The sequence below is a fragment of the Neoarius graeffei genome, chromosome 1, assembly GCF_027579695.1.
Source record: "Neoarius graeffei isolate fNeoGra1 chromosome 1, fNeoGra1.pri, whole genome shotgun sequence".
Taxonomy (NCBI): Eukaryota; Metazoa; Chordata; class Actinopteri; order Siluriformes; family Ariidae; genus Neoarius; species Neoarius graeffei.
Window position 1 is genome coordinate 9,954,166 of NC_083569.1, and position 26,226 is coordinate 9,980,391.

General features: G+C 44.5%; 1 protein-coding gene across 1 annotated transcript; it reads left to right on the forward strand.

The window, feature by feature from the left end:
* The first annotated feature begins 91 nt into the window (after positions 1-91).
* Positions 92-25,702, forward strand: blvra (biliverdin reductase A). The gene is made up of 7 exons (XM_060929419.1): positions 92-194; positions 6,035-6,158; positions 10,332-10,451; positions 10,671-10,768; positions 10,864-10,971; positions 11,059-11,227; positions 25,316-25,702. The coding sequence occupies exons 2-7, from the start codon at positions 6,040-6,042 to the stop codon at positions 25,578-25,580; spliced, it is 879 nt and encodes a 292-aa protein (XP_060785402.1). The 5' UTR covers positions 92-194; positions 6,035-6,039; the 3' UTR covers positions 25,581-25,702.
* The last annotated feature ends 524 nt before the right edge of the window (positions 25,703-26,226 follow it).

Sequence of the window (26,226 nt, forward strand, 5' to 3'; positions counted from 1 at the left end):
TTTCTGTAAATTAAAAAAAAAAAATGGTAGTTGCATTTCATCCTTTGGGCCAACAGATGTCAGTAGTGTGCAGACTGCGGAGCAGGGCCCTGTATCTGCGCATGCGCCAGTGGCACCCTTGGGGAGGTGTTATTTAACTGCCAAAACTCAGCATCACACAGCTATATTTCTCATTAAGATCAGACGTTTCTCCGGTAAGTGAAGCTTTTTATTTAATTACACTGTCTGCAGGGTTACTGCAATATAAACTACAAAAACTCATCCGGTTTGTCCGCACAGAAGCGGTTGGAAGCTTAGAATTTGTCTCAGGTGGAGTTTTTGCGGCAGTTTGCGACACACGCTCTCACCCAGAGGCCTTCAGCAGGGGGTCCGCGAAGTTCGTGGTTGATTAGACAGTTTTGTGCCTGCTGGAGTGACGGGATAAAGGGAGGCAGGTGATGTTCTCTTTCAGTCACCAACATCATTCAGGACACACAGGAGCACGTGACTCGCCTCGACCTGGCCGCCAAGCCTCCTGTACACAAAGAGGAAGACCCGCCCCTATCGCTGCTGTGCCAATCCCGAGGCCGCATGTTGCAGGCTGGCTCTGTCAGGTTCCCCGTGATTGGCTGAACCTCTTCAGGCCCCAGCTGACTAAGATCCCGGTCACGAGACGCACGCTGCAAAGTTACTGAAAAGAAGAGACCTTTGGTAAAAAAAAAAAAAATAGATCAAATAAAAAAAAAATACATTTGGTTCCCCAACGAACCCTTTTGAAATCTTTTTGGAGGCGCTCGAGGGACAAGTTAGGAACTACTTTTCTGAGTGACTGGTTCCTCTTTTTCGTTCAGGGAATCGGGTTCAGGAGATTCGCCCCTCCCTCTCTCTCTCTCTCTCTGTCTGTCAGGGAATCGGGTTCAGGAGATTCGCTCTCAGTCAGGGAATCGGGTTCAGGAGATTCGCTCTCAGTCAGGGAATCGGGTTCAGGAGATTCGCTCTCAGTCAGGGAATCGGGTTCAGGAGATTCGCTCTCAGTCAGGGAATCGGGTTCAGGAGATTCGCTCTCAGTCAGGGAATCGGGTTCAGGAGATTCGCTCTCAGTCAGGGAATCGGGTTCAGGAGATTCCCCCCCCCCCCCCCCCCCCCCGGTCTGTCAGGGAATCGGGTTCAGGAGATTCCCCCCCCCCCCCCCCCGGTCTGTCAGGGAATCCGGTTCAGGAGATTCCCCCCCCCCCCGTCAGGGAATCGGGTTCGGGAGATTGGCCCCTCTCTCTCCGTCAGGGAATCGGCTTCGGGAAATTCCCCCCCCCCACTCCGTCAGGGAATCGGGTTCGGGAGATTGGCCCCTCTCTCTCCGTCAGGGAATCGGGTTCGGGAGATTGGCCCCTCTCTCTCCGTCAGGGAATCGGGTTCGGGAGATTGGCCCCTCTCTCTCCGTCAGGGAATCGGGTTCGGGAGATTGGCCCCTCTCTCTCCGTCAGGGAATCAGCTTCGGGAGATTCGCCCCCCCCCCCCTCTCACTCCGTCAGGGAATCGGGTTCGGGAGATTCGCCTCTCTCTCTGTCAGGGAATCGGGTTCAGGAGATTCGGCCCCCCCCTCCATCAGGTAATCGGGTTCGGGAGATTCGCCTCTCTCTCTGTCAGGGAATCGGGTTCGGGAGATTCACCCCTCCCCCTCTCGGTCAGGGAATCGGGTCCGGGAGATTCGCCCCCCTCTCTCTCCCCCTCTCGGTCAGGGAATCGGGTTCGGGAGATTCGCCCCCCTCTCTCTCGGTCAGGGAATCGGGTTCGGGAGATTCGCCCCCCTCTCTCTCGGTCAGGGAATCGGGTTCGGGAGATTCGCCCCCCTCTCTCTGTCAGGGAATCAGGTTCAGGAGATTCGCCCCCCTCTCTCTGTCAGGGAATCGGGTTCGGGAGATTCGCCTCTCTCTCTCCCCTGGTCAGGGAATCAGGTTCGGGAAATTCGCGCCCACTCCCCCTCTCCCCCCCTCTCCGTCAGGGAATCGGGTTCGGGAGATTCACCCCTCTCTCTCTCGGTCAGGGAATTGGGTCCGGGAGATTCGCCCCCCCTCTCTCTCCCCCTCTCTGTCAGGGAATCGGGCTCGGGAGATTCACCCCTCTCTCTCGGTCAGGGAATTGGGTTCGGGAGATTCGCCCCCCTCTCTCTGTCAGGGAATCAGGTTCAGGAGATTCGTCTCTCTCCCTCTCTCTCTCTCCCCCGGTCAGGGAATCAGGTTCCGGAAATTCACCTCTCTCTCCCTCCCCCGGTCAGGGAATCAGGTTCAGGAGATTGGCCCCTCTCTCTCTGTGTGTGTCAGGGAATCGGGTTCGGGAGATTCGCGCCCCTCTCTCGGTCAGTGAATCAGTTTATTCAGCAAGTTAGTCATTTGGGTTTCAGTATGTAAAAGTAGATGAGCAGCGTGTTTCAGTGCACGCAACAGTCTTCTGTTTGTTGCAGTAACTAATTTACACGACTCATGGTGTTTGGTTTTTGCATTACAGATCCAGATGGCTGGCAACTGATTAATGTTTTAAAGCTTATCAAGCAAACGCACACGACAGACGCCCAACTGGCATTAACGTCCAAACCCGCTGTTCATGTTTTGTCAGCGCTCAGTCGTTATTTCCCAGGCGGCCATTCCATACTCATCCACTTTCCCTGAATGTCCCATGACACAGTATGCGATATGGAACAAATTTCAAACAACTAACTTCAGATCTACATTTTGAGCTCCACATTTTCGATTAAAATGTAGGTCAAGATTTCATGAAGAACTCATGGATTAAAGTTTTCTGTCGCTACGACGGATTTCCGTCAACTGGGAGCGCTAAAGGTCAATAAGATTGATGCAGATCCGAGGAAGAAAAAAAAGGGGGGGGGGGTAGGCCCATAGGTCTGACACCGATGTGATTTAGAACTTCAAGCTGCTGTGATTGCCTGTTGTTGAACCCTTTCTTGTGCTATGTTTGAGTATATGTAAAGGAATAAGTTGTTGCGCTAGATAGGCATGCATAAATAAATAAATACAGCCTCTGCTACTGTCTAGTCCCGGGGAGGCTCGGCGTAGGCCACTGATGAAACTATTTGGCTGTCCTACTACTAGGCAACTAGGTTACTTGTCTACTACTAATACTAGGCCTTTTGTAGTAGTAGTAGTAATAATAATGATATTTGCCTATTGAAAAGTGATCAGGTGAAAAGGTTGAAGCCGCAGCAAGACCTTTGCTATTAAGCGTTTTGTAGGTTAAACAGGCTTCGGCAGACAACGTTCTGGAAAGGCTGTGTTTTTCTTTGGTTTGATTAGCCTACGATTTAATCTTTAAACATTATGGTTTCAGCAGTTCGCTTAAACATTGGAGGCTGCAGAGTCGGGCTGCAAGATTTCCCGACACTTGTTTAAGATGCCAAGCTTCATAGTAAGGAGAAAATAATTCCACAGTATTTAGTGCCTCGTCAGTCTCAAAAATTAATAGTGAAGGAGTAACGCGAATTAAGTCCCAAAAAAACATCTCGTAGGCCTATATTTTACATTTTCAAAAAAGTCCAGAATTGGAAGTCAGTCAGTGGAGTGTAATGAAGTGTCTCATTCACTAAGCACAAAAGGTCGGAAAACAGCGGAGAAAACAGCGATTGCTTAAATAGGCTACTAATGTTTTACATTAGTAATTTAATGCATGTGACAAATAAGTTCATTGATTAAATAGATAAAGAAGCGAGTACGCCGAAGCTCAAAATTCAGGAAAGTGGCTCCGGTGTCGCAGGTGCACAAGAACAGTTATTTGAAAATTAACCTAATGAATTTGTGCGTGCGCGTGCGATTTCATAAAGAACCGGGACAATTGGCATTCGGTGAAAGATTCACACCTATAACTCATTATATTCGGCGCGCCCTCTCGCCCACTGTTGCTTCGTTTTCCCGATTTACACGAGTGTCTGAAGATGGAGTTTTCAGAAATCTCCACTCTGCCCAGAGTTTGCGAAAGTAGCTGTTTTCAGTGACTGAAACCTCCGTATAGGTGTGAATGAGAGGTGCAACCGAATAAATAAATATGCGTCTTTTTTATCCGGCTACATGTAGGCTATCACTGCGCAAAGCCTCAAATGTTGAAATAATAGTAATATTTGTTAAAATAATAGTAGGCTAATTTCCGCATTAATTGGTAAAATGGCACAAGGGATGTGATGGGGGGATGGCCGTTTTATAAGGGGGATGCCTCCCCCCACATCCCCCCCCCCTCAACTCGAGTACTGCATATAAGGCCACCGGACATAGGCCCTTCGATTTCCATCACTAGAGCGCGTTAAATTAACTTTCGGTTTTGCCAGCATGGACGCGCTTCTTTTAAATGAAGGCACAGATGTGTCAGACATCGACAATACGGTAAAGAATAAGGCTACGTTCACACTGCAGGCTGAAGTGACTCAAACCCGATCTTTTCGCCCATATGTGACCTGTATCCGATCTTTTATTGACAATATGAACGACACGCATCCGATTTTTTCAAATCCGACCCAGGCCATTTGGATATGTGGTCCTAATTCCGATTCCTCTCCGCTCTTTTCATATGCGACTTCAGTCTGAACCGCCAGGTCGCATTCATCCGACTTACACGTCATCAACAAGCCACAAACGTCACTATTCTGCGCTGAAGTAGGCGGCGGGTCTCTCAAAAAAAAGTTACAACAACATGGCGCATAATCACGGGCGCAGATAGAGGGTGGGACTCGTCCCACCCAGATTTAAATTCACCTCGCTCGGTCCCCCCCCACTTATAGGGAGGAAAAAACGTCTATGCTGTCTTTCTTTGCATAAGGCAAACCTCACGGAAAAATCAAAAGACTAATTACCATTCGGTTTATTGAGGTGCACGGCAGTGTATACATAGTTGCAACAATTCACATAAAACAAAACAAAGACTGATATTCGGTTGGTTGAGCTGCGCAGTCTGCACAGGTTGCGAGCTCAAGCTTGGTTGCTATGGTAACCCACAACAAGTTTGACAGGCATGTTGGGGTTGGTTTGCTGGCAGCTTTGTCCCCCCCCCCCAGTTCAAAAAACGTATCTGCGCCCCTGCGCATGACATCAATGCGAGGGACGCTTCGGGCTGTGAAGGTTCTGAATCTTCTCAATGGAAGGACGCAGAGGTTAGGGAGCTGATTTCCATTTGGGGGGATGCAGCTATTCAAGCTAGATTGGATGGGTCATACCGCAACCGGGCGGTTTTACTTCCGTAAACACTGGCCATGCTCACTGCGTGTGACGTCGTCGTATCCTGCAATGCGCATGCGGAACACTTTTAGGTCGCTTTTCGTTCATACTGAGGATCACATACAAGTCGCATATATTTGCTAATGTGAACGACCTCACAAAAAAATCGGAATTGAGCATTAAGCCTTGCAGTGTGAACTGAAAAAACTGTAAGTGGAGATGGGCTTGGCTAAATGAAATGGGCGATAATGGCAAGCGATTTAGTTCATGGTGCAAAAAGATGAAAATGGCAGGTGTGTGCTTTTGTGTAGTTTGCCATAAAAAAAAGTCTATGGAAGCAATGGCAAAAAACTAGATGCCTTTGGCTTCACTGCGAAGATGCAGAAAAAGTGAACTTTCACTTTTCTTGTTTCCTGGTTTTATGTCAGCAGATTTTCTTATTTTTCTTTCTGTTCCACCCTTCTGAAAGCATGGTTCAAGTTCAACTGCACTTGCACTTTTCTCTTAACCACAGCTGTGCATTACTAAAGTATTGTTGAAATAAATTTGCACTTTGCGCTGAAAACTTGATGTTTCATCATTTATAGCCAGTAATGACAATGGTAAAGTCTTGCCTTAGCTTTAGTCATTGTTAAAATTATGTAACTGTACTATAAGTAGGGGTCGAGGGGATAATGGACAACACGGCGTTTAAAATTTGACGCATCACTGATGTGGTAGGGGTCAACGACATGGAGCTTTTTTTTTTTTTTTTTTGCACGTTAATCCATGAGAACTGGGGGACATGTTGGAAAGGAGTTTTCTGTTGGCTCACCTCATTCTGATTTAAATCTTCATTTCCTCAGGTGACATGTTTGGGTGCGTGGTGGTAGGCATCGGCATCGCGGGCCGGGTCCGGATCCGAGACCTTCTCACGCCTCTGCAATCCAGCGCTGCAGAAATCTTCACTCTTCAGGGCTTCGTGTCTCGGTCAGTGTTACTTCAGAGAACGGTTTAAGATAATCAATCAATCAGTCTTTTAATTATGTAGTCGTACTGTCAACTATTAGAATGCAACTACAAACGATTGCATCCATGAAGAAAAGTCAACTCTCAAAATGCTGGAACCATGGGCGGAGATACACCGCCTTTTAACGGTGCAGCAAGCTACTATGAGTTATGTAAATACACACACTTTGCCAGAAACAGGGTATAGACCCTTTTCAGTCACGTGACCTTCGTAAACGCGACCACCATTTTGGACATGTAGCGGACTTCGGCTCGAATTGGTTTGAATGCGAGGAAGGCGACAAACGGAGAACATACAAGAAAAAGGAGCGAGATGCAGAAAACACCTTCGCTATCCAGCGACGTAGGGCATTTACAGGGCGAGCAGAGGGAGAAATAACAACAGTAACGACACATTAGCAACGCCGTACAGAAATAACGGTTTATGGCACAGACCCTTTCGGTTCTCGCTCATCTAGCTGCTACAATGACTGCTTAGACTGCAACAATAATACCTAACACACATTTAAGTATCCCTCGTAAAGACGTGAAACTCGTCGAGTGACGAGTGTGCTCATTGATAAGCTAACGCAATCTAAAAGTAGACATACCATCACACTGCCCTGGCGCTGTGTACAGTTTACCTTCTATGGTTTGTGCACTCACTATTTGCCATTACTTTCTCCAACCGTTGTTACAGATTACAGGGAACGGCCTGGATTTAAGAGACAAATACATGTTCCTCTTGTTTTGAACACTTATTTGTAGGCAGTGCTTAATTTGTAAAGTGGGAGGTCCCGGAGCGCAGAGGATAAGCGGCTCCGGTGCGGAAAAAAAGAGGGGGGGAGGGGGGCGCGGCGCTGCGCTTCTGGGCATGTTTTGTAATAACACTGCAAATTAAGTTCATCTGCAGATATTTTGTGGATGTCGTTTCATGCGAGAAATCACCAACAAGACAGATATCAAAATCAGACATTAACACTAAATAAACTTGCATTTTTTTATTTAATTTGTTTTTTTTTTTTTGTTACATAGTCAAAAAGAGGTGTCGGATCACCGGATCCAGTGTAAATAGCTGCCGGAGCCAACGCCCGAGGTTCCGGAGCGCGCTCCGGCTTGCTCCCCCTCAAATTAAGCGCTGTTTGTAGGACACTGCCTCTGATCTGTCCTACAGTCTACCAACAGCAAAGGAACACAACGCTAGCTAATGTCGTTAGCTAATAGCTACTACAGAAGAACAAAGAGGTTACAATGGGTTATTTTAGCCTATTTGGTTACACACTCGCCGCCACAGAATGTTAACAGCAATGTACCGTATTTTCCGGACTATACGTCGCTCCGGAGTTTAAGTCGCATCAGCCAAAAAATGCATTATGAAGATTGAAAAAAAAAAAAAAAAAAAAAAAAAAAAAAAACATACGTCGCACCGGACTATAAGTCGCACTTTTTTGAAGGGTTATTCTATCCATAGAATCTGTGATTGTATCTGATAAGCGGCGCGTGGTTACTACGCGACTGCATTGCTTATTTAATAAACGAACAGCTGAGCAGTGATAACGCGCCCTTTGCCCTTTAAGTAGCCTAGTCTGATTATTTTAAATATCTACTACTATCTTTAATACCATCACTATCGTTATTATTAGTAGCCTATTACTGATGCATTAATCAGTTTGCTTTTAGAATATTTTTACCGGTAGGGCTTATTATCGCCCCATGGCTCTTTCATCTGTGTTATTAAAGCTGTAGTCATCATCGAGGAGTGTCATTCTTCATTTTTGTTGAATTTTATTTCATCAAATCAGAGGTCAAGTAGGCTATAGGTATATCATCTCCAAAGACAGGTACGGTGGTAAAAACAACCGTCTAGTGAAAAAAAAAAAAAAACAACAACCGCTTTTAAATCCCCGACTTAAATCCTTAAAATGAGTCATTTAACTCATGTCTTGTGTGATCTGATCTCCAATGGTGAAATAAACCGGTTGTGATGAGTACAGTCTGTTATTTTAGAAGATAAATGTAATATATAATTTCATATATAGACTAATAAAAATTAATATTTTATAATATATCACGACATATTACTGTTTGTAACTGTTTGTCACTAAAGCGTTTTCTAAGATCATAATGTCTGATTATTATTATTATTTTACACACACAATAAGCGCATGTGCGTAAAGTTACAGTAAACCATCCCCCGCCTTTTTTTTTTTTGAGTCGCCAGACCCACCCACCTCCTGCATTCCGGGACCTCCCACTTCACAAATTAAGCACTGCCTAAAATCACTACATAACTTATTTAAATAACTATAGGCCTATCATTAATAATAAAACACAGGTCAATCAAGTTTATCAAGCTGACGATTTCACTCCAAATCAGCAAATCCATTGAATTCCTCATCCTCGGTGTCGCTTCTGAACAACTCTGCCAACTCCAGCGGCAGATGAAGCGCCGTTTCCTCTTCTTCTGCGTGGCTGTCATCAGACTCAGCATCAGCTCCAGTTATTCCGCGGTGAAAAAAAAAAAAAAAAACACACATATACGTCGCACCGGAGTATTACGCTACGTTCACACTGCAAGGCTTAATGCTCAATTCCGATTTTTTTGTGAAATCCGATTTTTTTTGTGAGGTCGTTCACATTAGCAAATATATGCGACTTGTATGTGATCCTCAGTATGAACGAAAAGCGACCTAAAAGTGTTCCGCATGCGCATTGCAGGATACGACGACGTCACACGCAGTGAGCATGGCCAGTGTTTACGGAAGTAAAACCGCCCGGTTGCGGTATGACCCATCCAATCTAGCTTGAATAGCTGCATCCCCCCAAATGGAAATCAGCTCCCTAACCTCTGCGTCCTTCCATTGAGAAGATTCAGAACCTTCACAGCCCAAAGCGTCCCTCGCATTGATGTCATGCGCAGGGGCGCAGATACGTTTTTTGAACTGGGGGGGACAAAGCTGCCAGCAAACCAACCCCAATATGCCTGTCAAACTTGTTTTGGGTTACCATAGCAACCAAGCTCGAGCTCACAACCTGTGCAGTCTGCGCAGCTCAACCAACCGAATATCAGTCTTTGTTTTATGTGAGTTGTTGCAACTATGTATACACTGCTGTGCACCTCAATAAACCGAATGGTAATTAGTCTTTTGATTTTTCCGTGAGGTTTGCCTTATGCAAAGAAAGACAGCATAGACGTTTTTTCCTCCCTATAAGTGGGGGGGACCGAACGAGGTGAATTTAAATCTGGGTGGGACGAATCCCACCCCTCCCCCCCTCTATCTGCGCCCGTGATTATGCGCCATGTTGTTGTAACTTTTTTTGAGAGACCCGCCGCCTACTTCAGCGCAGAATAGTCACGTTTGTGGCTTGTTGATGACGTGTAAGTCGGATGAATGCGACCTGGCGGTTCAGACTGAAGTCGCATATGAAAAGAGCGGATAGGGATCGGAATTAGGACCACATATCCAAACGGCCTGGGTCGGATTTGAAAAAATCGGATCTGTGTCGTTCATATTGTCAATAAAAGATCGGATACAGGTCACATATGGGCGAAAAGATCGGATTTGAGTCACTTCAGCCTGCAGTGTGAACGTAGCCAAAGTTGCATGGCCAGCCGAACCATGAAAAAAAGTGCGACTTATAGTCCGAAAAATACGGTAATGCCTTTTCTGGCTAATTTTATTCGTATTACCTCCAACAAAGTGGTCACTACACAAGCGTTGGTGCGCCGCTATCCATCTTCTCCGTCGGTCAGCATCTATCGGGATCCGATAAAATGATAACCCTTGCCTTGTTTGTTGATGGTTACTACATCCAGGTGCACAACAACATAGTGGCATGATGGAAGTCTTGCTGAAAATAAACACTTTCTTTGGTACCGTTCCTCAATGCTGGCTGTGGTAAACTACTGGTAGTACACATCCAAAATGGCGGCCGCGTTTGTCGTGACGTCACGTGAAAAGGGTCTATAGTGAAACGTGATGACGGACAGACTAAATAAATTAATTAATTTTCAGTTCACCTTGAACAATGTTCATGACGTTTTTTGATCATAGGTCTATCGTCAGCGGATCTTCACTGTACAAGCTGTTCTAGAATTCAGTTGATTTCATTAGAATCCTCTCACCGTGTAAAACTGGCTTTCATGATGTGTAGGAGGACGCTGGAGGATCAGCAGGGAGTCAAACAGATCCCCTTAGAGGAGGCGCTGAGCCGCAGCGACATTCAGGTGGCTTTCTTGTGCACAGAAAACACCAGCCACGAAGAATACATCAAGTGAGACACACCTTTGTTTAGTCGTTTTCTTAGAAAGTCATGTTCTGAAGGTCCAAGGAGTTGAATTTGAACATCACAGACGTGATGCGGAATAAGACAAGATAAACATGTAGCAGGAAGGTTATAAAGTTAGAACCTGCGTTTTATAGCGTAGATACACGAAAGGGATAAAACATCAAACTTTGACACTCATCATCGTGTGGTTTCATTTTTGCTCAGCCGGTTTCTTGAAGCAGGGAAACACGTGTGCGTGGAGTATCCCATGACCCTCAGCTACAACGCCGCGGTTGAACTCTGGGACCGGGCGCAACAAAAGGGTGAGACGGTTTTGAGAACACAGTGAAAAATGGGCTTAAGCAGCAGGAGGAGAGACTGTCGCATGTATATAACCGTTACCCGTTTGCCTCTTCAGGTTTGGTCCTGCATGAGGAACACATCGGGCTCCTCACGCCTGATTTCAAGCAGCTGAAGAAAGACGTAGCCGGGAAACAGCTGGAAGAAGGAAGCCTGCATTTCACAGGTACAGTACGCTCATGCTGCCCGTACACCTTCAATCTGTTCCCAGGGTAGTGTCCGTGACCTCATTTCCTGTCCCGCGTCTACCCAGGAGGTCCGCTCAAGCCCGGATTCGGGTTCCTGTCGTTCAGCGGCATCGCTCGCCTCACCTGGCTGGTGGAGCTTTTCGGCGAGCTCGACGTTAAAGCAGCGTCGATGGTCGAGGACCCTGAGAGGAAGCACCAGAAAATGACGGTCCACTTGTTAACCAAGGATCAGAAGTGAGTTCAGGATGCACAACACTAAACTCCTGAGCAAGTCCACGATGCCACGAACGATGAAGTTAAGAAAGAATAAAACGCCACGTGTCGTGCCGTTGTCGGAAAATTAAAACGTCGTCCGTGAAGGGAGTTGATTCTCCTCACACCGACCTCACGAAGTGAAATTGGAGGGGGAAAAAAGCGTCAGTGTATGTTACACAGGGCAACTTTTTGGCCAATCAGATTAGGCTTGGGCGGTATGGTGAAAATATCGTGTACCACGGTATGAAAAAATACCGCCGATATATTTTTAATACCGTCAAAAATAAATATATTTGTATTTTTATCCAACTTACTTGAAACGACTGTAATGTCCTTTTATTATAGTACAACCGTTTCTGGTACAGCGCGCGCATGCCACTAGATGGCAGTTTGCGGGTCAACAGCAAAGATTCTAGAATCTTTGGTCAACAGGCAGCAGCGACAGTTGGCCCAGTCAGTGCGTGAGGATGGCGGTGCGGAATTAGTCAAAAAGGCCAATGCCTCAGCCGTTGTCTGGGAGCATTTTGGTTTTCTGCCGAATGATAAAGGTGAGCCGAGCGGCGCATGTACAGGCACAACTGTCAGTATATGCGCAAGAGGGGACAATCCATGCTGAAGAAAATCCGCTTGAATGGCAGAAACTGAATGAAACACGTTTGCCAGTGATGTCAAAAGTCAGGGTCTCCGCGGATCCTTAAAAAGTCTTATTTTTAATATGTGTTTTTTAAGGTCTTAAAAAGCATTATATTTTGCTATTTTTTGAGCTATGGTATTAAATTTCACATGGGAGGTATTAAATTTCATCCGGGTAGCCTACGGTAAATGAAAAAAAAACAAAAAACATATGTCTGGATTTTTTTTTTCCGCGCTAACGTTATTTATTCAACCAGCGTCGTTTGTTATCAAGATGCTGAACAAGTAGCACAAGAGCCGTTGTGTGTCTAGCACTAGTTCTAATAGCGCAGGAACCACGCCACTGGGGGCAGTGTGTTCTTTTATCCATGTAGTAGACAGTGATGGGAATAACGGCGTTAGAAATAAACGGCGTTACTTTTTTTTTAGTAACGAGTAATCTAACTAATTACTTTTTAAATCGTTATAACGCCGTTCCCGTTACTTACAATAAAATACTATGCGTTACTTTATTAAAGCTGCTCTCATCTGGCACGCTGCTCGTTCAGCCTTTCTTTACTCTGCTTTCGTGTGGGGCGGGGAGACACGAGACAACGGCACAGTAAGCCAATCAGAGTAGATTTGGACAACATAGATACATAGGTAGGCCACGCCTACTGCACTACTGCGCGCTCTTTCAATCGGAAGACACAGCGATGGCGAGCGTTCAGCCCAGCACTGCGCTTTCACATTGGAAATACAGCCAGGACTTTTCATTACTTGAAATAAAAGGCAAGAGTGTTTACGTGCAATGCACATTATGTTGAGGAACAAAGCGTTTGTCCTCGTCAGTGTCCAGTAATTAGTAACAATTTTAATAACTACAGAAATATTACATTTGATAGATGTCTTATCTCACATTGTCCCACAAAAATATTAATATAGTGTAGATAACATTACTAATCGGTTCTGTTAAGTGTCCATTTCAGTCATTAAACACATTTAACATTCACTTTTATTATGATTACACTAATTGAATTTGATTTTTTTTTTTAGGGGGAACAAAATGTAACGGAATAATTACTTTCCCTGGTAATTAGTTACTTTTATGACAAAGTAACTCCGTTACTAACTCAGTTACTTTTTGGGAAAAGTAACTAGTAACTATAACTAATTACTTTTTGAAAGTAACGTGCCCAACACTGGTAGTAGAACCATTGAGAGTAGAGCAGACGAGGAAGAAGTGGTTGAACTTGAACATGAACGGAGATGAGGAAGTGTAAGTTTAGTAACAAGTGGCTTGAGGAGCCAAAATACAAAAGTTGGCTAACAACAGCAACTTCAGAATATGAAGCGAGATGTAAGGTATGTCGGAAAGACATCAAGTGGGCTGTAAAGCCCTTGACGCTCACTCGAAAGGGGAAAAGCATATGCGCTATGCTGCTAGTCGGGCAACAACAGTCCCCAGAGGCAGTTCAAGCAGTAGTCAAACTTCCTTGTTTCCTCACTGTTTGTTCATGGCAGTACCCTACTATTAAAATATTGAGAAAGCAGTTAATGTTCTGTTTTGTAAACTGAATATGCACATCCCCTCCTAGAACTGCCACCTTATTGTGGTGGAGGGGTTTGTGTGCTTGAATGATCCTAGGAGCTATGTTGTCGGGGGCATTATGCCCCTGTTAGGGTTTCCCAAGGCAGACAGGTCCTAGGTGACAGGCCAGACCAAGAGCAGTTCACCAAAAAACCCCTATGGAGAAAAATTCGACCGATAGTCGAACCTCGGATCCAGGAGGAACAATGCGGTTTTCGTCCTGGTCGCGGAACACTGGACCAGCTCTATACCCTTCATAGGGTGCTCGAGGGTTCATGGGAGTTTGCCCAACCAGTCCACATGTGCTTTGTGGATCTGGAGAAGGCATTCGACCGTGTCCCCCGTGGTATTCTGTGGGGGGTGCTTCGGGAGTATGGGGTTCGGGGCTCTTTGCTAAGGGCTGTCCGGTCCCTGTACGAACGGAGCAGGAGTCTGGTTCGCATTGCCGGCAGTAAGTCAGACCTGTTCCCAGTGCATGTTGGACTCCGTCAGGGCTGCCCTTTGTCACCGGTTCTGTTCATAATTTTTATGGACAGAATTTCTAGGCGCAGCCAGGGGCCGGAAGGAATCCTGTTTGGGAACCACAGGATTTCATCTCTGCTTTTTGCGGATGATGTTGTCCTGTTGGCTTCTTCAAACCAGGACCTTCAGCATGCACTGGGGCGGTTTGCAGTCGAGTGTGAAGCGGCTGGGATGAGAATCAGCACCTCCAAGTCCGAGGCCATGGTTCTCGACCGGAAAAGGGTGGCTTGCCCTCTCCAGGTTGGTGGAGAAGTCCTGCCTCAAGTGGAGGAGTTTAAGTATCTCGGGATCTTGTTCACGAGTGAGGGAAGGATGGAGCGTGAGATCGACAGGCGGATCGGTGCAGCCTCCGCAGTGATGCGGTCGCTTTACCGGTCCGTCGTGGTGAAGAAGGAGCTGAGCCAAAAGGCGAAGCTCTCAATTTACCGGTCGATCTACGTTCCGACTCTCACCTATGGTCATGAGCTTTGGGTAATGACAGAAAGAACAAGATCGCGGATACAAGCGGCTGAAATGAGTTTCCTTCGCAGGGTGGCTGGGCGCTCCCTTAGAGATAGGGTGAGAAGCACAGTCACTCGGGAGGAGCTCGGAGTAGAGCCGCTGCTCCTCCACATCGAGAGGAACCAGCTGAGGTGGCTCGGGCATCTTTTTCGGATGCCTCCTGGACGCCTCCCTGGGGAGGTGTTCCAGGCATGTCCCCCCGGGAGGAGGCCCCGGGGAAGACCCAGGACACGCTGGAGGGACTATGTCTCTCGGCTGGCCTGGGAACGCCTCGGTGTTCTTCCCGAGGAGCTGGCCGAGGTGTCTGGGGAAAGGGAAGTTTGGGCTTCCATGCTTAGACTGCTGCCTCCGCGACCCGGTCCTGGATAAGCGGAAGAAGACGAGACGAGACGAGAATATGCACATTTTTTATAAAAAAAAAAAAATGCTTTGAACTTAACCTAGAGTGTGCTTTTTTTTTTACTGTACGTATTTGTTCCGCGGTAGTGGTCTTATTTTTTATACTCAGTGGTCTTAAAATGGTCTTAAAAAGTATTATTTTTGCTGGTCAGAAATGTGCAGAGACCCTGAAAGTTGCCCGCAAATACCTGTGCACATGCGCGACAAGCGCTGCATCTGAGCGCGTTTTCAGTACAGCAGGAAATACGGTCACACCACAGCGTTGCCAAATGAAGCCAGATAAAGTAAATATGCTGGTGTTCTTGACAAAGAATGTTTGATAGAAATTAATAATTGCTTGTGGCCTACCACAACCACAAATGTAAATTTAAGTTAGCGAATTATTTTCATTTAGGCTACTGGGAGCATGGGGCCCCGTGTATGGTTTCTGTTCCTGTTTGTTGTTTCTGCCTTGGATTGGCTATTGCACTGAATTGCATTATGTTTCGAGTTCTCTCCAATCACTCAGCTAAGGATGCGAACTCGTTTACTTTGCATAAAGAGGCTTTAGGCCCAATCCCAATTCTAATTTCTACCCCTCGCCCTTCCCCTTGAAACTGAGCTACAAGGGATAGGGCTTGAAATTCAACCCTTACGTATTGGGATAGCCCTTCAACGATTGCATACGTCATCGCGTACCTCCGTCAGCGTTTACGTTAGCAAAACGCGACCAAATGCGTCATTGGCTGCGACCAGCCGCTACAGTCAGAGCCAGAACAGAAATCTCTGCTGGCAGGGTGTGATTTGTTAACTAACACCACTGAATGGGATATCTTTGGCGCTTCGTGCACCGCATCCGACAGAATGAGGTGTCAGAACACTCATGTAAACAATAAAAGCGAGAATAACAGAACAAAACGTACGCAGTCAAGCAACCGAAAACAATACTCGCTCCCAAAGCTTTTTAGTAGCAGCTTGGATTTCAGAAATCGCTGCTCATTCTCAGCTCGAAAGCGAATCAAGCGGCGTGTTTCCTCTGGATAACAACTTAAAACACGTAAATAATGGAGAAAATACATTTATGACAATCTTTCGCCGCGGGAACCGCCATCTTTCTGAAATCCGCATGAAATCTCGCTGAAATCCGCATGGCATTGTGGGAAATCACTCAAACCCCTTCGTTCGGAGTCAGCTCCAGGAAAATCTCCGTTTGGAGGGGTACAGAAGCCCTACCCCTTCCCCTACCCCTCCGCGTTAACTGGGATTGGGACACCCCTACCCCTTCACGTGAACGCGCAAAATGGAGGGGAAGGGCCAAGGGGTGAAATGGGATTCGGCCTTAGTGCATTCCTGATTTTCTTCTAAATAGGCACAGCCTACTAGCAGCGTGAAATAGCTTTATTTCGTTACTTGTACAGCCTATTTGCCTGTTTGAGTGGAAAAAGCTACCTGTTCTTGTTTGAATTAGGCAAATTATTTTCTTTTGATTTACAAAAGATGTGATTTGAACTCACATGCAATGTTTTGTTTTCTGCTGGCTTTGTTGGCGTTTGCACTTCTTATTTTTATTAATGTGTGTTTTTATTTCCAACATTAATATAGGCCTACTTGATTGCTTGGCACTGAGTTCAAAAACATGTCATCCTGGCAGTTTAAATAAATGTCTTTAAACATTTCAACTGTTCCTCATCTCGTTATCTTTAGCCGCTTTATCCTGTTTTATAATGTCAAATACAGAATATCTAAAACAGAATAGATAAAAAAATAGAATAACAAAGAAACAAATTACTATAGAATGTGAAGAAGATATGAAATAAAGCCTACAATAGTATATATAAAAAAACCACACACAAAAAACGCAAATACCGGCATACCGGGGTATGAAAAAATGGATACCGCCCAAGCCTAAATCAGATAAGAGCAAATCTATAGACCCCTTCGCATGTTTGTAAACAAACCGACCGTTGCTAGGATGCGCGCGCAGCCTGGACTCGGAAACAATGGCGCTGCCCATAGACCGGCATTATGAGCTGTCAGATTATGCAAAACAATTGTCGTTACAAGATCGAGAATGCTACATAAATAAAGTTAACTCTAACAAGTGGACATCGCTTACCGGATCCGTATTTAATTAAAGAGTGGATGGACGATGTTAGTAAGTTCCTTGGTATACAACGGCCAGATATATACCGTATTTTCTGGACTATAAGCCGCTACTTTTTTCCTAGGTTTTGAACCATGCGGCTTATACAAAGGTGCGGCTATTCTGTGGATTTTTCTTCCACCGCTAGGGGCGCTCTAACCGGAAGTAGAATCAAAAATAAGATAGACGAAAAATCAATGCAAAGAAGAATTAGCAGATCTTTAGCAGATAGAACACGCACGACAAATTACTAACTGGTAATTATTTTCAAATCCAGCGAAGATGATTAAAGTGACTTGTGGGTTCAAACACAGGAGAAATGAAGGTAAATAAATACCGGTTATTTTCTCTTGGTTCTGTTCCGTTTTAATCAGCAAAGTTGCTGCCGTGTTAAAAGGCACTGTTCGGAAAGAATCTGTTCAGGTACATACATGTACATTTGAGCAATTCCAGCGTTATGGATGTGACATTTGGACTCAAAATGGCAACAACTGACCTAGTTAATTTTTATTCCTTTCCAGTATTTTAAAATTTGTTGTATATTTTTAAGACCTCTCATATTGGAGAAGTCATGGGAAAAAAAGAATTCCCATAGTACATTTAGAACTCTAGAAAATGCCAAAAAAGACATGCGTTATGGATGTGACGGAAAAAATACCCCATTTCCAGGGTGACTACACATATTCATCAAACTCTGTGAAATTGCAAACATAATATCCAAATGCAGGCATGCATTTAATAAAGGAGTCTTAGCTGAAAATAAAAAAAAGCCTTTGTTTAAAATATTTTCTATTTCAAGCAGAATCTAGGAAGAAAAAATCAGCGTTATGGATGTGACAATTCCGTTATGGATGTGACGCGTCTGAAATAGACATGGCATATGTTTAGAAAATCAGCAATTTAACCACCATAACCCTTTGAAAAACTCTCTAAATATCAGCTAAAACTATCAAAGTTCTTAAATAATATTTAGGATGGCTATTGTTTTGCTGTTTTGTGGATTTTAGCATACATTTCTGTGGCTTGTGGGAATAATATAGAATTGTACATGATCAAAGTTGGTTTTAGCTTGGGTTTTACATTATAAGAAAGAAAGACTGACTGACATATTAGGTTGGTTACAAATTGGTTCAACTTATTCACATCTGTAAAATACAGGCCTAGGTGATATCTCTGGGAGTGGTTTTGATGTATTACATGTTGCTTTATTTTTGCATGGTGAGGTTGACATTTACATGGAATTGCCCATTTACAGTACAAAATCATTCTGTACATGCAGTAAATATTAGGGACGTCCCGATCCGATCACGTGATCGGAAATCGGGCCCGATCACATGGTTTCAGACTCGATCGGAATCGGGCATTGCCTCCCGATCAGGGATCGGAGAGATATATATATATATATATATATATATATATATATATATATATATATATATATATTTTCTCATTTTTAACACATCAATAGCTATGCGTTGGCACGGAGTGAGACCAGACCTCTTGTCTCAACACAGCAACATCAACGCGTGCGGCATGACATCACTTTGTAGCGGAGACGCTATTGGTTATTGGCTGCCTATTGCCGGCAAAGTTGAACACGGAAGCAGTTCGAAGCGGAAAGCAAAGCATGAGATCGTTTTTTTTTTTTCGTTGGATGACAAAAGAAACGGGCTCAAACCTGAAAGGGTAGAAATGCTCGTTTTTCTTGATGAAAACATTCATTTCCTTAATTGAAATTACTGTACACCACTGTGAGATGCGTTCTTAAAAGCAAATTACCGGCACTGTGGCACTTTATTTTTTTTTTTTATTTGTTTACATTCCTGCCAGGTATTTTAAGTTTTTTTTTTTTTTTTTTTAATTTGTTATTTATGGTTCAAACTGCCTCACGTAAGTGCTCTGTTTGCTAACGGAGTTGTTGGATGTTAAAATAAGGTGTTAAATAAAAAATGAGGAACATCCTGAATCCGTTTCTTTCCTCGTCTTTATTTTTTATGGATTATAAGAAGTATCGGATCGGGACTCGGTATCGGCAGATACTCAAAATCAAATGATCGGTATCGGATCGGAGGGCAAAAATACCTGATCGGGACATCCCTAGTAAATATCTAATTTTTCAACATAGATATCTGCGGCTTATAGCCCGGTGCGGCTTGTATATCTTTTTTTTTTAAAAATAGAGCGGATGCGGCTTATATACAGGTGCGCTCTATAGTCCAGAAAATACGGTACTCGTACCTTACTGACAAGACTTCAGTGTACACCCACGAAACACTTCGTGCCTACTAGGGCTGTGCGATGTCCCCTTAATTGGCATCGACGATGTTTACAGTGCAAACATCGTGATGGACGATCATATCGTGGGCGGGGGGGGGGATTTTAATACCACATTATTAAATATACACTAACTTTAAAAACGCACATTGATAAAACTTGCTGAATTCATGCCGAGTTTATCTCAAGAAGAAAAGAAATGTATCACAATGGAAAAATAACTTCGTTCCGCCCGAATAAGTTCCAAATCTGTGCTCAAATCAGAATTTAAGGGAGTTGTACTCAATAACGTACAATATGACTCGGGTAGTCAATGACATGGACAGGCTTTAATTTTCAAACAAATCTTGCCTACAGGGAGTGCAGAATTATTAGGCAAGTTGTATTTTTGAGGATTAGTTTTATTATTGAAAAACAACGATGAACCCAAAAGACTCAAATATCAAAGCTGAGTATTTTTGGAAGTTGGAGTAGGGCTTTCTTAGTTTTAGCTATCTTAGGAGGATATCGGTGTGTGCAGGTGACTATAACTGTGCATAATTATTAGGCAACTTAACAAAAAACAAACATATACCCATTTCACTCATTTATTTTCACCAGGGAAACCAATATAACAACTCAACATTCACTAATATACATTGCTGGCATACAAAAACAAAAAAATCAGTGACTAATATAGCCGCCTTTCTTTACAAGGACACTCAAAAGCCTGCCGTCCATGGATTCGGTCAGTGTTTTGATCTGTTTGCGATCAACATTGCGTGCAGCAGCAACCACAGCCTCCCAGACACTGTTCAGAGATGTGTACTGTTTCCCCTCCTTGTAGATCTCACATTTGATGAGGGACCACAGGTTTTCTGTGGGGTTCAGATCAGGTGAACAAGGAGGCCACGTCATTAATCTTTCTTCCTTTAGACCCTTTCTGGCCAGCCATGCTGTGGAGTACTTGGATGCGTGTGATGGAGCATTGTCCTGCATGAAAATCATGTTTTTCTTGAAGGATGCTGACTTCTTCCTGTACCACTGCTTGAAGGTGTATTCCAAAAACTGACAATAGGACTGGGAGTCGAGCTTGACGCCATCCTCAACCCGAAAAGGTCCCACAAGCTCATCTTTGATGATACCAGCCCATACCAGTACCCCACCTCCACCTTGCTGGCGTCTGAGTCGGACTGGAGCTCTCTGCCCTTTGCTGATCCAGCCACGAGCCCATCCATCTGGCCCATCAAGACTCACTCTCATTTCATCTGTCCATAAGACCTGAGAAAAATCAGTCTTGTGATACTTCTTGGCCCAGTCTTGACGTTTCATCTTGTGTGTCTTGTTCAGTGGTGGTCGTTTTTCAGCCTTTGTTACCTTGGCCGTGTCCCTGAGTATTGCACACCTTGTGCTTTTTGACACTCCAGTGATGTTGCAGCTCTGAAATATGGCAAAACTGGTGGCGAGTGGCATCTTGGCAGCTTCACGCTTGACTTTCCTCAGTTCACGGGCAGTTAGTTTGCGCCTTTTTTTTTTTTCAACGCGCTTCTTGCGACCCTGTTGACTATTTTGAATGAAGCGCTTGATTGTTCGATGGTCACGCTTCAAAAGCTGGGCAATTTTAAGAGTGCTCCATCCCTTTGCAATATACGTCACTATTTTTGACTTTTCTGAGTCCGTCAAATCCCTCTTCTGACCCATTTTGCCAAAGGAAAGGAAGTTGCCTAATAATTTTGCACACCTGATATAGGGTGTTGATGTCATTAGACCACACCCCTTTTCATTACAGAGATGCACATCACCTGGTATGCTTAATTGGTAGGAGGCTTTCAAGCCTATGCAGCTTGGAGTAGGCCAACATACTCATTTGCCTAATAATTCTGCACTCCCTGTATAAATACCCGGGGGAAATGATGGGAAAATTGTCATTATTGAAGATGCCACGCCTAAGCCAAAATCAACGTGAACAGGCCATCGGGATGTTGCGTGCCGGAAGTACACAGACGGAGGTCGCCCGGCACTTCGGTGTTCATCATTCGACCATTTCCCGTTTGAGTCAGCGTTACAGACAGACAGGGAGCACCAGGGATCGTCCACGCCCTGGTCAGCCTCGAGTCACGACGCCAGTTCAGGATCAGCACATCAGGCTAGCTCACCTCCGTGACAGATTCCTGACCCCCTCAGTCACTGCTGCTGAGACCCCTGGACGACACAGACCCAGAATCTCCAGCATGACGGTCCAAACATGGACCAACTGTCACTTTGAATTTTTTTATTGTGAATTAATTCTTGAGTTTGACAATAAATGTCCTTTATCGATGTTTCAGGATGTGTGTGCATTACATACAAGATCATAAATTTCAAATATACGCATGGATCTAAAGTGATATCGTGTTGAATTCCATTGTGCGTTTTTAAAGTTACTTAGTTTATTATTATTAAAAGTATTAGATACTCATCCGAGGCTTTGGCACGTAAAGAAAAAAAAAGCGCGAGGTGATGTGGAATATTTGGTCTTGATAATGGATATGTGGTCCAGCTGCAACATGATGCCCTATATGTCAGCTACCGTACATTATGTGGACCGAGAGTGGGCAATGCAGTCCAAATGCCTGCAGACGAGTTTCATCCCAGAGACACATTCAGCGGACAATTTAGAAGACGCGTTGCGCGAGACACTTGCCGAATGGAAAATAGAGGAGAAAAAGATCGCCTGTATAACAACGGACAACGGGGCGAATATTGTCGCAGCCGTCAGGTAATTGAAATGGCTGTGGTTAAGTTGTTTTGGGCACAATTTGAACCTGGCCATAACCAACTCGCTTGCGCAACAGAGGGCCAGTACAGACCGAGCGTTTGGAGTTTGCCGAGCAGTCAACACTGCGTTTGCGCACAGCTGGCTTCGGAGAAATGAGCTGCGCAAAGCGCAGGTGGAAATGAACCTCCCCGAGCACTCACTGATCACGCTAAGATATTAATCAGCTCTAACAATGAAAGACTAGGATTCAAACTATGAGAAGAAACTACACTTAAGCTATTACTCATTGTTTATTTACACCATATCAATTGAAGATGCGTTTCGGCCTTTAGCGCGCACTTGAACGCGCTAATTTTTCCAATTTATTAGTGTTTGAATTATTGCACCAGCTTTTAAAATCATGATTTAATTTTTTTTTTTTTTCTTTACTGTCTTTACATTTATCAGAATCACCTTCATTCTTCCATTTGGTTTGACATTATGGCTTAGAGTGACCATTTTGTGTCTGAAAGTAGGCCTAAATACCAGATTAAAGTTATATGACTTCTGCCGAAGTCCGCGCTTCACTGCCGTTTGATAAGGTGCAATATTTCCCGACTGAAGTCGTTAATAGTGGCTATTTGTTTGAACAACATGTGCCAGGTCATCACAGGGCTATGGATAACGGTAATGGTGAAAATTATAAGTTGGCCTTATAAGTGCCAACAGATATTCAAGGTATAAGTAGATGAAATGAACATAAAAGGGGTCTTATTTTCAACTAAAGTGTACTGCAGATGTAGGGAGTTGAAACATTTTCTGAATGAGCTAGTTGGCCCTTTTAAATAAACGGGTATCTATTCATACAGCGAGATCGCCAAAGTTTAATAAACTGAAAACGCAATAACTAATTTTGAAGTAGAGGATGTATAGGACATGTGTCGCTTGTGTCTTGTGACTTATTGTAAAAATGATATAAAGGGTTCAAAATCGCATAGTTACAAATATAATAGTAACTTCCTATGATAATATTAACCACTGGTTATTTCAGAGAGGAAAAAAATGGGGACACTATTGCTTCCATTCGGGACAATACAACACAGAATTCGGGACCACTGGGGGACACAAAGAAAAAAAGTTCATCTCGAGCCCTGGTCATGAGTGTTACGCAGAGAAAATGAACGTGCATTCTGATTGGATAAAATTAATATCATGGCGGGCTGTTCAAACTGCGGAAATAGTTTACTCGAGCTACTTTCAAACACACTATAACTTTCCAACCTTAGAACAAAAAATTTTTCTAAGTCTTGAATAAGGTTCGTTAATGTGCGTTTTGTTATATTTACTCTATATATTGCCCTCTGTTCCCCTTTAAAAAAAAACCCCTGTCTTTAAATCAATGAACCATGTTTGGGCTATTTAAGGACCGCGCCCATGCAGACGGATGCAGCACTCTTGAAATTGCGAAGATGTTGAAAAGTGATCGCCGAACAATCAAGCGTTTCATTGCAAATAGTCAACAGGGTCGAAAGAAGCGTGTGGAAAAAAAAAAAGGCGGAAAATCAAGCGTGAAGCTAACAAGCAGCTATTAGCATCCAGTTCTGCCATATTCCAGAGTTGTAACATTCCTGGAGTGTCAAAGAGTACAAGGTGTGCAATACTGAGGGACATGGCCAAGGTAAGGAAGGCTGAAAAACGACCACCACTGAGTAAGGCACACAAGATAAAACGTCAAGACTGGGCCAAGAAATATCTTAAGACTGATTTTTCTAAGGTGCTGTGGTCTGATGAGATAAGAGTGACTCTTGATGGGCCAGATGGATGGGCCTGTGGCTGGATCAGTAATGGGCACAGAGCTCCACTCCGACACCAGCAAGGTGGTCATGTGAATGAGCAATACAGGAAGTGTGTTGAGGAAGTCATTAAGTGTGTTGGTTACCGTAGCACTAAGGCCCAATCCCAATTCTAATTTCTACCCCTACCCCTCCGCCTTCCCCTTGGCCCTTCCCCTTGAAACTGAGCTACAAGGGATAGGGCTTGAAATTCAACCCTTACGTATTGGGATAGCCCTTCAACGATCGCATACGTCATCGCGTACCTCCGTCAGGGTTTACGTTAGCAAAACGCGACCAAATGCGTCATTGGCTGCGACCAGCCGCTACAGTCAGAGCCAGAACAGAAATCTCTGCTGGCAGGGTGTGATTTGTTAACTAACACCACTGAATGGGATATCTTTGGCGCTTCGTGCACCACATCCGACAGAATGAGGTGTCAGAACACTCATGTAAACAATAAAAGCGAGAATAACAGAACAAAACGTACGCAGTCAAGCAACCGAAAACAATACTCACTCCCAAAGCTTTTTAGCAGCAGCTTGGATTTCAGAAATCGCTGCTCATTCTCAGCTCGAAAGCGAATCAAGCGGCGTGTTTCCTCTGGATAACAACTTAAAACACGTAAATAATGGAGAAAATACATTTATGACAATCTTTCGCCGCGGGAACCGCCATCTTTCTGAAATCCGCATGAAATCTCGCTGAAATCCGCATGGCATTGTGGGAAATCACTCAAACCCCTTCGTTCGGAGTCAGCTCCAGGAAAATCTCCGTTTGGAGGGGTACAGAAGCCCTACCCCTTCCCCTACCCCTCCGCGTTAACTGGGATTGGGATACCCCTACCCCTTCACGTGAACACGCAAAATGGAGGGGAAGGGCTAAGGGGTTGGTCCAAGGGGTGAAATGGGATTCGGCCTAAATAGTCTTGTTGTAATCGCAAAAAACGGCCGTTCTGCGAGGTGAAGAGTGTACCGAACACTGTTAGATCCTTCTAGCATAAACACGAAAGCCATACACGGTGTAAAAAGGCGTCATTGTAGTACCAGTACCGCCGATAACAGACTGGCATACTTCATTTTTTTACAACGACATCCTTCCACTTGCAAGTGGTGAGTGACTTGCGCATGCCCGATATGCACTGGGATCATGTGACGTGCCGTCTAATTAGTCATGTGATTAGCGTATCCGTGTATTGGCGTTGCTGTGTGCACGGGGAACGGTTTTGTTGCGGGCACAGAAATTTTGTGTGTGTACGCGAATCGTTTTAAAAACGTTAATCTGATGATCCGCTGATTCGAAAGAATGTAAACAGGGCCTAAATTTTTCTAGAAAGACCCCTGCTGTGTACCTTTTTGATCGATAACATGAGATCAACCAGTCACGATTCGCCATAATGGTTATGCGTATGCGCAGTGCACCATTGTTACTCATTCTTATGACATAGTAGCCACATAGGAACATATCAACTAGAAGTGTGTCCTTATTATTTGCGCAGACCCTTAACCTGGACGGAGGAGCGCGCCGATGGCCTGAGCCGCGCCAAACGCATCCACCTGCGCTTCAGCACGTGCACCATGACCGAGCTGCCGGCTGGAGTCCAGGAGCCTGTGGGCCTCTTCATGCAGGACATGGTGATGTTCGGGAACAAGCTGCAGGGCTCCGTGCCACCCGAACAACTCCAGGCCGAGCGGCGTCGAATCCTTCACTGCTTCAAGCTGGCGGAGGACATCAGGCGACTCTGTCAGGACGCGACGGCCTGAATTAACTTGCAAGAGAAGGAGACTTGAACGTGTAAACTTTTTTGCAGAGATAGATATATATATATATATATATATATATATATATACACACACACACATACACACAGTGGTGCTTGAAAGTTTGTGAACCCTTTAGAATTTTCTATATTTCTGCATAAATATGACCTAAAACATCATCAGATTTTCACACAAGTCCTAAAAGTAGATAAAGAGAACCCAGTTAAACAAATGAGACAAAAATATATCATACTTGGTCATTTATTTATTGAGGAAAATGATCCAATATTACATATCTGTGAGTGGCAAAAGTATGTGAACCTTTGCTTTCAGTATCTGGTGTGACCCCCTTGTGCAGCAATAACTGCAACTAAACGTTTGCGGTAACTGTTGATCAGTCCTGCACACCGGCTTGGAGGAATTTTAGCCCGTTCCTCCGTACAGAACAGCTTCAACTCTGGGATGTTGGTGGGTTTCCTCACATGAACTGCTCGCTTCAGGTCCTTCCACAACATTTCGATTGGATGAAGGTCAGGACTTTGACTTGGCCATTCCAAGTCAAAGTCTACTCTACTCGGGGTCTACTCTGGGGTCCTTTGTGACCTCGCTGATTATTACACGCCTTGCTCTTGGAGTGATCTTTGTTGGT